The sequence below is a fragment of the Netta rufina genome (assembly GCF_964035555.1).
Source record: "Netta rufina genome assembly, chromosome: 14".
Taxonomy (NCBI): Eukaryota; Metazoa; Chordata; class Aves; order Anseriformes; family Anatidae; genus Netta; species Netta rufina.
The window spans coordinates 20,613,537-20,627,027 of NC_140137.1; the positions used below are offsets into that span (position 1 = coordinate 20,613,537).

A 13,491-nucleotide genomic window follows, 5' to 3' on the forward strand; every position below is an offset into this window, starting at 1 on the left:
TCTGAAGAAAGCAAGAATAAAATGTATTCTGCTCTGAGTTATTTAAGTCTGTGTTTTCTTGCGGTGTCCTGTAAAGATAGTTTCTCTTAGTAACCCATAGTCTCTTGTTGGCTTTTAAGAAATATAAAACAGTTTTATATCTATGCATTTCCAAGGCAGGAAACCGGAGAACAGGCAAAAAGTATAACATTTAAAGTGTTTCAGAAAGCTGCTAAAATAGTCTTTTAATATTGGAAAAGCAGTATTACTTTAGATTACTACATGTTTTTTGTGGTGTCTTCTTCATAAGCAATTTCATGGAATAAAGCTGACATTTAGGAATTACCTGAATTGCAGAATAAGCTCAATTTACTTCACAAGTATCAGAAATATTTGAGTTAACCATAGATATCAGGCTATTTCAATTAATTTCTCTAGGTCACTTTATGCATCCTCCAGATTGTAGATGAAAAATGCTGCAACTCTACAGGACTGGATTTAGATCTGTGTGCCCTCAAGCAGTTTCGGGATGCTACTTGAAAGTCATCTTGGCAGTAGGGAAGAATGTGGCTAAAAAGTACATATGCTGCCCGTATGGGGTAGGGTGTCTGCGGGTACACGTCTGCTGCAGAATTTTCATGTTACCTGATTGGGACTGAGTAGGGAGCTTGTAAAGGCATTCAGGTTGCAATAGATCTGGAGAGAAGAGTTTGCGTATGGGGAGTTGAAGCTGGGACACCATGCAAGTGGCAGGAAGGTTCACAACAAGCTGGGATTCTATGGTATCGATTGTTTTCTATGCACGCTAGTCACTGTCACTTTCTGTCCTGCAGTGATCGTTCTGTCAGCAAGTTACTTGTGTGAGTTTGCATGTCAGATAGGTATATAGGGGCAATAGACCATGGAAGGTGTTCCCGTCTTTGTCTCATTCACTGTCTCGTATTGCTGCAGTTGAAAGCAGAATACTGGGCTGGATGGAGGTTGTTCAGGCCAGTAGGTAGGGCATATCTGTAATGCTTCTCAATGGAAGAGAGTTGTAGACAGGATGTTGATTTTTATTTTTTTTAATAAATTTTTACTTGCTTTGCAAGTGAAATACTGTTCTTTGAAGGAGAGCTGACGGCAAAGCAGCAGATGTACATTTTTTCCACTCACTCTTTGATACTTTCTTGGTGGCCTAAGTACAAAGTATTATGAATGCTTTTTATGCCACATTTTCTTCTGATGGCCTTTCTGTCTTCCAAGATGTGAAAGATAGACATCAGCACAGGAAAATCTGCATTCATCTGATGAACAGCGTCTTTTTTGTCTCCACTGACTGCTTTTCTCAAGAATCAAGTGTCACGAGGGATTCTGTAACTACTCATTTACAGTGAAATGCAAGGAGCAGAGATATAACAAGGGGGGTGGAATGCCTCTGCAGTTGTAACTTGTACAAGTCACTTATTCCCCACCAGTTGGATAGGGAAGAGAATAGGAAAGGTAAAATTGGAAGAACTTGTGGGTTGAAATAAAGATGGTGTAACTGCTAGAGCAAAGCTGCATGTACAAGTAAAGCAAAATAAGGAATTAATTCACTGCTTCCCAGTGGCAGGCCAGTGTTTAGCCACTACTTCCAGGAAGGCATGACTTCATCATGTGTACTGGTTGCTTGAGAAGACGAATGCCGTAACAATAAATATCCTCCCTTCTCCTATGTTTTCCACCCAGCTTTTATTGCTGTGCACAGTGCCACATGGTACGGGATATCCCTTTGGTCAGTCTGGGTCTCAGCTGTCCTGGCTGTCTCTTCCCAGCCTCTTGTACACCCCCAGCCTCCTCACTGTCAGGGCAGCACGAGAAGCTGAAAAGTCCTTGGCTCTGTCTAAGCACTGCTCTGCAACAACTAACACATTGGTGTTCTTGTCAATGGTATTCAAAATCCAAAATGCAGCACCATACCAGCTACCGTGAAGAAAGTTAACTACCCCAGCCCAGCATGTATGTGCAGCCATGTCATGTTCTTATGGAAACATTTGGATAAATGTTTTTCCAATAAGATTTAGTAAGTGCAGCGTAAGTTTGTGTATCCTTCTCTGTTTGGCCCTTGTATAGTCTTTTAAAACGGTCATAAGCTGTGCTTGGTTATACAGTAACTTCTCTTGATAGTGCCAGAGTACTCACTACACTTGATGCTTACTGCTTCCACTTTCAACTGTTCATTAAAGAATCCAAACAAAATTCTGTTTTTCCTCCGCATGGTTATTGTTTCAAGGTCGTTGTGCTTATGACTTCAGTTGCACGATGCTTCATGCTTTTGCTTTCAAACCATCGTTGTCTACACCTAATAGCTTGTGCTACTTCCTTTTGATTAGATGCCCAGTCTAGTTAAGGCATTGGACTTTCCTGTCAGTGGCAGGATTACTTTCTTCTGTAGTTTGCAAGTATGTTTTCTTTTGAAACTGTTTTTGTTGTACTTACTTGTAGTTGGAAAAAGTGTTACTACTTACCTCTTGTTGTCATTGATTAACTAACTGACGATGCTTTTGCAAGGTAGTGCTGCTTGGTAGCGACTGCTATGTGTTGTCAATACTTGCTGCCAGGAGTCTCTTTTTTGTGTCTTGCCTACACTAGATTAAGATGTTTTGCAAAAGGAACAGAAAGATGGGAAAGTTTCCTTGTACAGTTTTCTTTTCCTTCAGGTTTTGAATGTATGTGGGTTAGGATTAAAGGGAGGACAGGGTTAGGTGATGACAATACATTGGGGGTCTGCTCCAGGCCACCTGACAAGGTAGAACAAGCAGATGAGGCCCTCTTCAGATAGAAGCAGCTTCCTGTTTGCAGGCCCTGGTTCTCATGGGGAACTTAAACCACCCTGAGACCTGTTGGAGGGACAACACAGCAGGACATAAGCAATTCAGAAGGTTCCTGGAAGGTGTTGATGCCAGCTTCCTTCCCCAAGCAGTAGAGAAGCCCATGAGGAGAGGTGCTCTGCTGAGCCTTGTTCTCACCAATAATGCAGGACATGTTGGGAATATGCAGGTCAGTGGCAGCCTTGGCTGCAGTGACCATGAAATGCTGGAGTTCAAGATCTGTAGGCCAGTGAAAAGGGTGAATAGCTAGCTCACAGCCCTGGACTTTGGGAGAGCAGACTTTGGCCTCTTCAGGGGTCTGCTTGGTACAGTACCATGGGATAATACTCATCAGCCTGGAGAGGAGAAGGCATGGGGGAATCTTATGAATGTACATAAATACCTGAAGGGAGGATACAGTAAGGACAGAGTCAAGCTCTTTTCAGTGGTGCACAGTGCCAGGACAGGAGACCATGAGCACAAACTGGAACACGGGAGGGTCTGTCTGCACATCAGGAAGCAGATTTCCACTGTGAGGGTGATCAGACTTTTGCGGAGATTGCCTAGAGAGGTAGTTGAGTCTCCCTCTTTGCAGATGCTCAGAAGTTTTGTGGACATGGACCTGGGAAATTGGCTCTGGATATCTCTGCCTGAGCAGGGGGCTGGACCAGATGACCTCCAGAGGTCCTTTACAACCTCAACTGGTCTGAACTTTTGGGTAGACCTGTGCGGTGTCAAGAGTTGGACTTGATGATCCTTAAGGGTCTCTTCTAACTCAGGATATTCTATGATTCTAACTATTTTGTGATAATTATTAATCAGTATCAGCTTTAAGCATAGTTGTTTCTTGTAGTAATTGTGGGGTTTTGGGCCATATGTTCAAATCCATTTGTTATCTGGCTCAATATAAATTATTTCAAAGGTAGATTTTTCTCCCTGATTTTTTCCTTAGTTTTCCTTGTTTTGGGAATCAGCCATTCTAAACACACATAGCAAATATATATTTCAGGTAGATGTTTTTCTTGTAAGAAAAAATCAGTAATCATGCTTCAAAGTTTTTTTGTGCATAGGTGTAAACTTAACTGTTGTCTGCCATAATGGATTCCAAAATAACTCTTTGGATGGATTAGCTATTAGAATACTGCTAGAGTTTAATTTTTTAGATCTAAGTAATGGTGGTACTAGCTGCATGAGATCTCAGATGTCTCACAAGTTGAAATCTCAGTATCTATATCTACCTTCTTATTTCCCCTCCTACTTGTTGACAATGGAGTTCTTTTCTTTCAACATCTTAATGAGTAAGAGGTCATGGACAGACCTGTTACCCAGTTTTACTTGGTAGCCTGCAATAGATTCCTACCAGTGCCTCCTTTCTGGGCATAAGTACTATTATTCCGATTTACAGATGGGGAAACTCAGCCAGTGAGAATAAATGGCTTGACCAAGGCCATGCAGGAAGCCTCTGATGGAGCAGGGAATTGAACCTGGGTCTCTGGCTACTCTCTAGCAACTGATGGACCACCCTTCCTTTCAAAACTAGGTAAAATTTAAGACCATTTTAAGGGATATTTTTGAACTTGGATTTTTTTGCTTCCTTTTTTTTTCCTAATTACACAAAGCCCTAAAATGTAAAGTTTTTCTTATGTTTATCGTAGATAGCATCTACATTAGTCTTTTGTGCAAATTATAATGCAATAAACTCCAGTAGTTCTATCAGATACCATGTTTGTAGCCTGTGTAATGTGATGAAAAAGACCAATATCTGCGTCCTATCTATACTACGTCTTTTGTTTTGTTACTACTTTTGTAGTGGAATTGGTGTTAGAAAATTTGGGGAGAAATTCTATTTGAACCAGGCTATAGTTCTCTAGAGTGTATTAAGACCTGAGTGTTAGTGTAGCAGCTACACATAACTGTGCCTTCTAGACAAACACTTCAGGCTGTTGTTGTATATCAAATAAAGTAGAGCAACAGCTCTGCTTTCTGGCATCACTTTTCTTGGGACGGACAGGCAACTAAATAAAAGGAGGGGAAGCTAGGAGAATTACAGGTGTTCGTGTACCCTCTGTTTTTTTTGAGTTGCAACAACACTTTTTGTAGATAAAAAAAAAAAATACTAAAATTGTTATTCTTTGTAATTAGATATTGACTAAGGAAGGCATTTTTTGGTATAGGAGAACTTGGGAAATCTTGCAGTCACGTTTTGTCTAAGCAGCATCATTTTTTTTCTTTTATGCAATACAGACATACTGGCACTAATTGCATATCCTGTTGATATCATCAATATCACTGTTCAAAAGTTTTGGTATTAGAAAAGCGCAGTTGCTGTTGTTATCAGTGGGTTGTCTGAACTGGTTGTGAGCAAACGTGGAAGGGCCAGCAGCTGGTAGTATATGTGACCCCACAAATTGCAGGGCCATTGATATATTGGAGAGATAATTTATTCCAGGGTTTCCAGGGCTTTAGCATGCAGACATTTCCCTTTTGACACAAAACTAGAGTGTTTTCAAATTAAACTGAGAACCTCCTTTTTTTTTTTTTAATCTATAATGCAACAGCTTTGCTTAAAGCTTCTGAGTTTTACAACAAAGGTAGAGTATTGCTGTATACCACTTTAAATATCAAAAGCAAATATTTGTTATTCGCTCTCGAGTCTGTCTAATCTGTCCTTGCTTTAGGCTTATCTTTCAGGATTCCTTTAGTGGTTTTCTCATACCCACTAAGTGTATGAGGCATCAGTTGAAGAATATGCTGTAGTTATATTTAGTAGTCGTAAAAAGTAATGTATGTGTAGTGTGCTCTGCAAGTCAGCTTCTGCTTCTTGCATACCCAGTACACAGAAAGCAGTTTCAATTGTAGATTCTGGAAACAGGAAGTAAAAATGTAGCTGTTTGTCTTGAGGCTTGCAGTCCTTTGGTGTGATCTTTTGGAAACTACTGGCGTAATTTTTGCTAATAGGATGTGTGATGTTGCATTGGATTGGAACATCTGCTCTCTGTATCTGTGTTGAGGAAAATACTCTACCTGGTATTGGTTTAGAATTAATAGTGCCTTCCTTTGCTGGTTGTAAATCAAAGTTTGTCAGGCTGTGTGTGTGTGTGTGTGTGTGTATATATATATAATATGCATATAATATGTATTCCTTCTTGTATAAAAGAATATTATATATATTATATATTATATATATATTATATACATGTATGTGATATTTGTTGCTTCTTGTATACCAGAGTGGAAGAAAACTGAGTATTGGACATAAAGCGGGTAAAACAAACTTGCCATGACTTCTCTGTTTTGCAAGGAAGAGAGATGAGCTTAATATGATAATGTTGTTCTACTTTGCTCTCTTTTTGACCCAGATTCTGGATCTGAGGTTTCAAAAAACAAAACGACAACAAAAAATGCAAAGTCTGTTTTCTGAGTTAAGTAACAGAAGCATTGCTATTGCTGACAGTCGCAGTATTTCTCACAATTTTTAGTAAGCATCTTAAAGAAATGTGGAACACCCATCTAGAAGTTCATCAAATACTATTTTTTCTAGCACTGTGGTGAATTTGTTTTTGTTCTGCATTGTTTTGTGTTTTAAACCAAGGAGTAACTTGTTAAATTTGGAGCTAAAAGTAGAGCTTTTCCAATTTATCAATTTATAATGATTCATAGAAATGTGAGGTGCCTCATAGGTTAAGACTGGAAGAAATTTACGTATAGTCTGATTTCATGTGTCTCACAAGATAAGTTGACTCAAGTCTTGTATAAAGAAATAAATAGCTATCCTTATTTCTTTGGGTCAGGGCAGTAAGCTTTGCTTTACTGCTCGTTTGAATTTGGCTGCCTTTATTAATCCTTGCCAACTACTTTAAGGAGTTTTGCTAGTGTTGTGGTTTAACCCAGCCGGCAGCTACATACCACACAGCTCACCCTCCTCACTCCCTCTCTGGGATGGGGGAGAGAAACGGGAAAGTGAAGCCTGTGAGTCGAGATAAAGACGGCTTATTAAGACAGAAAAATAATAATAATAAATAATAATAATATCAATAATGATGCTAATAGTACTACTAATAATGTGTACAAACAAGTGATGCACAATGCAATTGCTCACCACCCGCTGAGTTAGCCCAGCCTAACCCCAAGCAGCTGCCTCACCTGTCCTGGCTAGCCACCCCTGTATATTGTTCAGCATGACCCCAGACAGGATGGAATACCCCTTTGGCTAGTTTGGGTCAGCTGTCCTGGGTCTGTCCCCTCCTAGCTCCTGCTGCACCCCCAGCCTGCCTGCTGGCAGGACAGAGCAAGAAGCTGAGATGTCCTTGGCTTGGTGTAAGCGCTGCTCTGCAACAACTAAAACATCAGTGTGTTATCAGCACTCTTCTCATCCTAAGCCAAAACATAGCACCCTACCAGCTGCTAGGAAGAAAATTAACTCTGTCCTAACTGAAACCAGGACAGCTAGCAAGAAGTGTTTTTTCTGTGTAGTTGTTTATAAAATCTCTATTCCTTTTCATCAAATTCTTGAGTATCTTAAAAGAAGATGTATATTTCTAGCATCTAGCTAGCATCATTCCAGAAGTTCATTTTGGCCAACTTTTTCATGTAACATAAGAGAATTATAAGATGATTACCTGACTAATGTCATACATACAAACAAGCAATTCCTCTTTCTACTCTTAACATGATAGTCCTTTCTTCATGTCATATTTTACTGCCATAAACCATATAGTAGCACATAGGTACCATAGTAGCACAGATATATTATTAAGAAAGGTACGGGCCCAGAAACAGAAAAGGTGTTCAGTCAAACTTTCTTTATTGCTGAAACTTGTTGAATTTGAGGAAAGATATGTGGTAAAACACATTTGTCTTTCTCTGCAGGGCAGCTTAGGAAGTAATGGAGATAAAGAATTCATCAGGAAAGCTGCTTCATGTTTTTTCCCTCTCTTGCTGGACAGATTTTGAGTCTGGAGGAAGGGGTGGGGAAGAAGAGAATGAGTGGTCTCCAGTACCTCTATTAATGAGGATTACTGGTAAAGCAGAGAGGGGTCTGTTACCCTCAATGATCTTGCAATTATTACAAAACTCTGTTTTGACTATTCAGATTAAGGTCTTTCTTAACTGACTAGGAATTTCTTTCTGTTCACCTGACTTATTTTTGGTTACATGTGTGTAGTATGTAAGTTCTGTATCTGAAAGATTGGAATGCAACTTCATTTTAACATTTAATAGCACTAATTGTTAGGGCATGGAATGAGACTTGTAACCTGTTCCTGTTCTTAGCATTCTTGCATATGGATTTAGTATTTGCCCTTTGTGACAGGGAGAAGTGAGAATGGTATCTGAGAACAGTGATTTAGAATTGTAGTACAATTTGTGTTGTACTTAAAACGTCATTAAAAATCTAGTAAGTATTTCTAGATGCCATCAGAAATACTTGCATTTGGTTCAGGAAGTTTAATGTTCAAGGTGACACAAAATTTCTGATAGAGAGTGGTTTTCATAAACACAGGCTTTCCTGTCTGAAGGATTCGATTTGGTAAATGTCAGTTATAAAGCTATCTGTACTGATACAGGCCGTCTGTTGAAATGCCAAGTAGGAGTCTGTAAATTCTCTAGCAATCCCAATGTACAAGAGGCTTGCTTTGGGTCATCAGTTGCATTTTGGGATAAATAAGTTTCAGATCTTTAGTTTTGTGCAGAGAAATGCAGCATTTGGAACTAGTAGTGTGTGTTTGGGGAATAAATGAATTTTCATAGTTTAGTAGTTGCTGTGAATTCTAGTCCAGTTTCTTTTGAAATATGATAGTTATGCAGATGTGATGGTTCTCAGTGTTATCGTTAAAATACTAACCCCAATTTTTCTGATTAAAACTGCTGTATTCTCATCAATAGGAATTGTAAAAACTGATTTTTTTCTACTCTGTCTGAAAAGGACTAAATTACTTTTTTTAATCAGATCTTTGTGGAATTTGATGGCTGTAACTGGAAGCAACATGCCTGGGTGAAAGTCCATGCTGAAGAAGTTATAGTGTTGTTGCTGGAAGGATCGTTGGTTTGGGCACCTCGAAATGATCCAGTTATGCTTCAGGGGACTCGAGTCTCACCTACACAGTGGCCTGCACTGGTGAGTATTTGACCAAAAAGTTCTTGTATCCTCAGAGATTTGCATGGGCAGTACAATGAAACACAAGGCTTGAATAGTACACCACTCTGCAGGTACCAAAAATTGCCTGGAGACAGGTTTTTTAAATGGTAAATAGGAGAGTAAGTAACTGGGAGTTTTAGTGCCCATGGAAAAAACATCTGAGAGGCACTTGCTTCTAGTTCATGCCCCAGAAATTGAATGCTGTTGCCTCACAGAAATGAAGTATCTCTTACCAGTATGACCACAGAAATGTGATAAATACATCAAAGATTATTTTTCCCTATTTTAGAACTTTGACTGTGACAGGATTTTTTAAATTGTGAGAATAAGTAGGATCTCTGCTTGAGATCCTACTCTATGCTTTTTAATAGGGTGTGAGACCATTGAAATGCATTTGCCAATCAAGGACCTTGTGCCTTGGTAGAATCTGAACTTGTTGTTTTAAATGGACACTTGAGCTCAAAGCAACAAGTTCAGCACTGCATCTCGCTCTGAGGGTTTCTTTACTGCAGTTGTCTTAAGTCAGAAGAAAGCCAGACCTTTATAGCAGAGGTTTTGTAGGCAGTGTTTTTCCTATAGGTGAGTTCTCCCTTTCAATGGGAGACTAAATGTGCACTGCATTTGATATTCATACTGTCATGTACAGGAGACTAGAGTGTGAACAAATTTGATGATCTGTTAAGGCAAAAATGTCAAACGTGATTTTAACACATGATTAAGTGTGAGCATGAGACAGATTACACATTTCAAAGACTCCAGTGGTTGGCATCTTCATCTTGCATCAGCAAGTTATATTGTAATGTTATCATTCTGATTCTGCTAGATATTATTCTTCCATTAGTAATTTGTTCTACAGTTTGTGCTATCAATAGCACACCTGGTGTGAACTTCATCTTTGCACAGAACAGTAGCAAGAAATGCTCCCATTCATTAACATGCCTACGAAGTACTTGCACTTCTGTGCAGAAATGAAAACGCTCCTTTCAGAAGGCTATACCTGAAATGCATAGCATAGCTTGAACTGTTAACTCAGGATTTTTTTTTTTAACTTGAGCATCAGAAGGTGCTTACCTATGAAAAATCAAATATCACAAAACAAGTTTTCAGTTCTGCTTTAAGTTGTAATGAAGATATGGAGCCAATTTTCTGCAATATATTGTCTTGTTATATGACACACTTGCAAGAATTATTTGCTTAAACATAATGAGTAATAATTTGCATTAAAACTCAGGTACTAGGAAATGCAGGTTGAAAAATTAAACTTTATTTTTTGATACTTAAATAGCATATGAAAACAACTGCTCTTGGTCTATATGTGTGCTTGGTCATTTGTATAATCTTCATTTTCTGTTGTTTACCACAGACCTTCACTCCTCTAGTGGATAAGCTAGGTTTAGGCTCTGTGGTCCCAGTGGAGTTTCTTCTGGACAGACACTTACGTTTCCTGTCTGATGCCAGTGGATTACGTTTGTTTCAGGTATTTGAATGGTGTTCAGATTAGTGCAAATTTAACTTCATGCTCTGTGTGACAATCTTTTTTTTTTTTTTTTCTTAAAACTTCTGTACTGTTCCACTTCCATATTCTTGTCTTCCTCCACTCACTGCCCTATCATGTCTTTGGATTTCCTTTTCTGCTTTTCCAGGTACCTATACTAACTTCATCTGCATTCTAAAAGTCCTGGTTCCTGCCTATCTTGGTCAATTGGAGAGCTGTCCGTTAAGCGTTGTGTAGATGATAATTGCAATGGAAGTTTAACAACAGCTTTTCCATAGCTAGTCCCTTTTTTTTTTTTTTCCCTGTCATGTTCAGCAATGTTTCTTCTGAATTGTACTCTTGTTTTTGTTTTATTTAATGTCTGAAAGCAGTCCAAGAAGAGCTCTCCCTCAAACTCATGCCTCTTTTACCTTAAAGCACTTTACTTTTATATTAAAACTGTTTGTTGTTGGCAGATGGGAACAGAGAGTCAGCATCAGATTCTCCAGGAACAGCCTTCACTAAGAGAATCTGTTAATGCATTGTTCAGTGACCAGAAACTTCAGGAGATATTTAGTAGAGGTAATACTGTGTTTTTCTTTCTCAGAACTACTTTGACTGTTGGGGAACGATTATGTTATTCTGGGATTTGTGAAGGGAAATAGTAATAGTATCTGTTACTGTTGGTTTGGAAGATTGGTTTTCTGTGTTTTTTTGCAAGCTCTTTACAAAGAAGCAATATTTTGAGATGAATGCCAGTAAGTATGCTGCTGAGATACAACTGGAAATACCTGCTGTGTATGATCACTGAAGATCTGGTTAAAGTAGGACATCATACTATTGATAATGTGCATGTATTTACAACTTTCTTGATTTTAATCTTCCTTGTTTTGAGTTTTTAAAGTTGTCATGGTTTAACCTGGCCGGCAGCTAAACACCACACAGCCATTCGCTCACCCTCCCCCCTCCCTCTCTGGGACGGGGGAGAGAAAGGGAAAGTGAAGCCCATGAGTTGAGATAAAGACAGTTTAATAAGATAGGAAAATAATAATAATAACAATAATACAATGATGCTAATAGTACTACTAATAATAATGTGTACAAACAAGTGATGCACAATGCAATTGCTCACCACCCGCTGACCGATGCCCAGCCTAACCCCGAGCAGTCCGGCCCCCCTCCCCTGGCTAGCCACCCCTATATATTGTTTAGCATGACGTCAGATGGTATGGAATACCCCTTTGGCTAGTTTGGGTCACCTGTCCTGGGTCTGTCCCCTCCCAGCTCTTGCTGCACCCCCAGCCTGCCCGTTGGCAGGACAGAGCAAGAAGCTGAGATGTCCTTGGCTTGGTATAAGCATTGCTCTGCAACAATTAAAACATCGGGGTGTTATCAGCACTCTTCTCATCCTAAGCCAAAACATAGCATTCTACCAGCTACTAGGAAGAAAATTATTCTAACTGAAACCAGGACAAAAGTGTTGGTGCTGTTCTATGATTCTGTTCTATAATTCTGGAAATTTAGAAATGAAGTTGCTCTGTACTTGTTGATTTTTTTGGACCAGAGAAATTTTCCCTTTGTTACATCGAATTCCTTCATTTTTATAATTAATGCATGAATCATTTAAGTTGCAAATACTGTGTTACCAAAGCTGTTGAGCACAGTGTTAATATCCTAGTTATTATCTGGATTGCATATTAGGATTTAAGCCTGATTGTAGCTTTTGGTTATCCATTGGGATCTTCTAATTCGAGTGCTAAAATCATTTTTCCATCCAGAATTTGGGTTCATAGGTTAGGTGTCCACCTTAGAGGTAGGCCACTGTATTATTTTCGAAGGTGAACATAATGGGGATTTGGTGTCTGTTGGTTTAATAAAATATGTAAACTGAATGAATTTTGCCTTTACAGTAATTTGGACTTAGAGCTATGAGGGCTTATTGACATCTTACAGTAGAATGAGTTGCTTATGCAAAATGTATAGCAGAAGCCCTAGCATTTTAATTTTCTTCAACTTGAAAGCTGGCACTTCTGTGCACGTATGATCCTTGTATGACGCTAAGCTTGTCTGGAAGATGTGCTCAAAGTGCTTCTTTTCCAGTTCCTTACAGCATCCAAGGCCAAAGAGTTAAGGTTTACCAACCAGAGGATGAGAACAGCTGGCTCTGTGGTGTTGTGAGCCATCAAGACCCAATAACTCGTCTTATGGAAGTGTCTGTGACTGAGGTAAAAATATTCAGCACTGCTTTGAGCATTCTAAATACTATTTCTGAGTGTTTCATGGAGAATGACAGCTTCACCAAAACTTGAACTTTTGGTTCTTGGCTACTTGGTTGTTTTTACTGTGTGTGTGTGCATTTTATTGTGTGGGCTTTATGGATTATTTTTTTTCTGTTGTGATGACTTCTCCCAATAAGTGATGGTATACAGCCCACTTATATAAAAGAATCTGTAGGAACTCCTTTGAAAATGATCTCTATGTGAGAAAATACTGACTACTGAAAAAATTTGAGAGCTTGATGTTGTAGAGAAAGCTCCTTTCTGGTTCTGTAATGCTGTGTTTTTTCTATTCCATGTCTCAACTTGTATCTGACAGGTTGCAGAAGTAGTTTGAAGCAAGTGCATCACAGAAGATGAAGCCTTAGTCTAAACAGATTTGATTGGTGTAGTTTAGTTTTGGCTGTTTGCCCTGTTACAATCAGCATTTGGTTTGCTTTATGTGATTCTGGAGTCTGACAAGTTGCTCAGCCTTACCAGCAGCCTGCTCCTAGTGGCTTCCTTTGTCAGGAGCAACTAGGAACAGGTCTGTGGGTCTGTGTGGAAATTACTATAGGAACATTCTTTTTTTTTTTTTTTCCCCTGTAGCCTTTTCCATATGCAATAAATACATGCAGAACAAATGCACTGAATCTGTATGCATGTGCAGTAATCTTGCACTCTGAGTACTAGATCTATTGCTCATGCACAGAAAAAAAATATACCGTGTATGGTTAATAATTCTGGTACTTTGGAGAGACATTGAAATTGTGGAGTATATGCTTTCTACAGATGCATGCCAGGAAAGAAGCCAAT

General features: G+C 39.0%; 1 protein-coding gene across 1 annotated transcript in view; it reads left to right on the plus strand.

Moving 5' to 3' along the window:
• KDM3B (lysine demethylase 3B) overlaps positions 1 to 13,491 on the plus strand; it is a 53,204-nt gene that overhangs the window by 2,686 nt on the left and 37,027 nt on the right. Inside the window, exons 2-5 of the mRNA XM_084295365.1 lie at positions 8,758 to 8,925; positions 10,310 to 10,423; positions 10,897 to 11,002; positions 12,521 to 12,645. Coding sequence (XP_084151491.1) covers positions 8,758 to 8,925; positions 10,310 to 10,423; positions 10,897 to 11,002; positions 12,521 to 12,645 — 513 coding nt within the window. The remainder of the gene's footprint in view (positions 1 to 8,757; positions 8,926 to 10,309; positions 10,424 to 10,896; positions 11,003 to 12,520; positions 12,646 to 13,491) is intronic.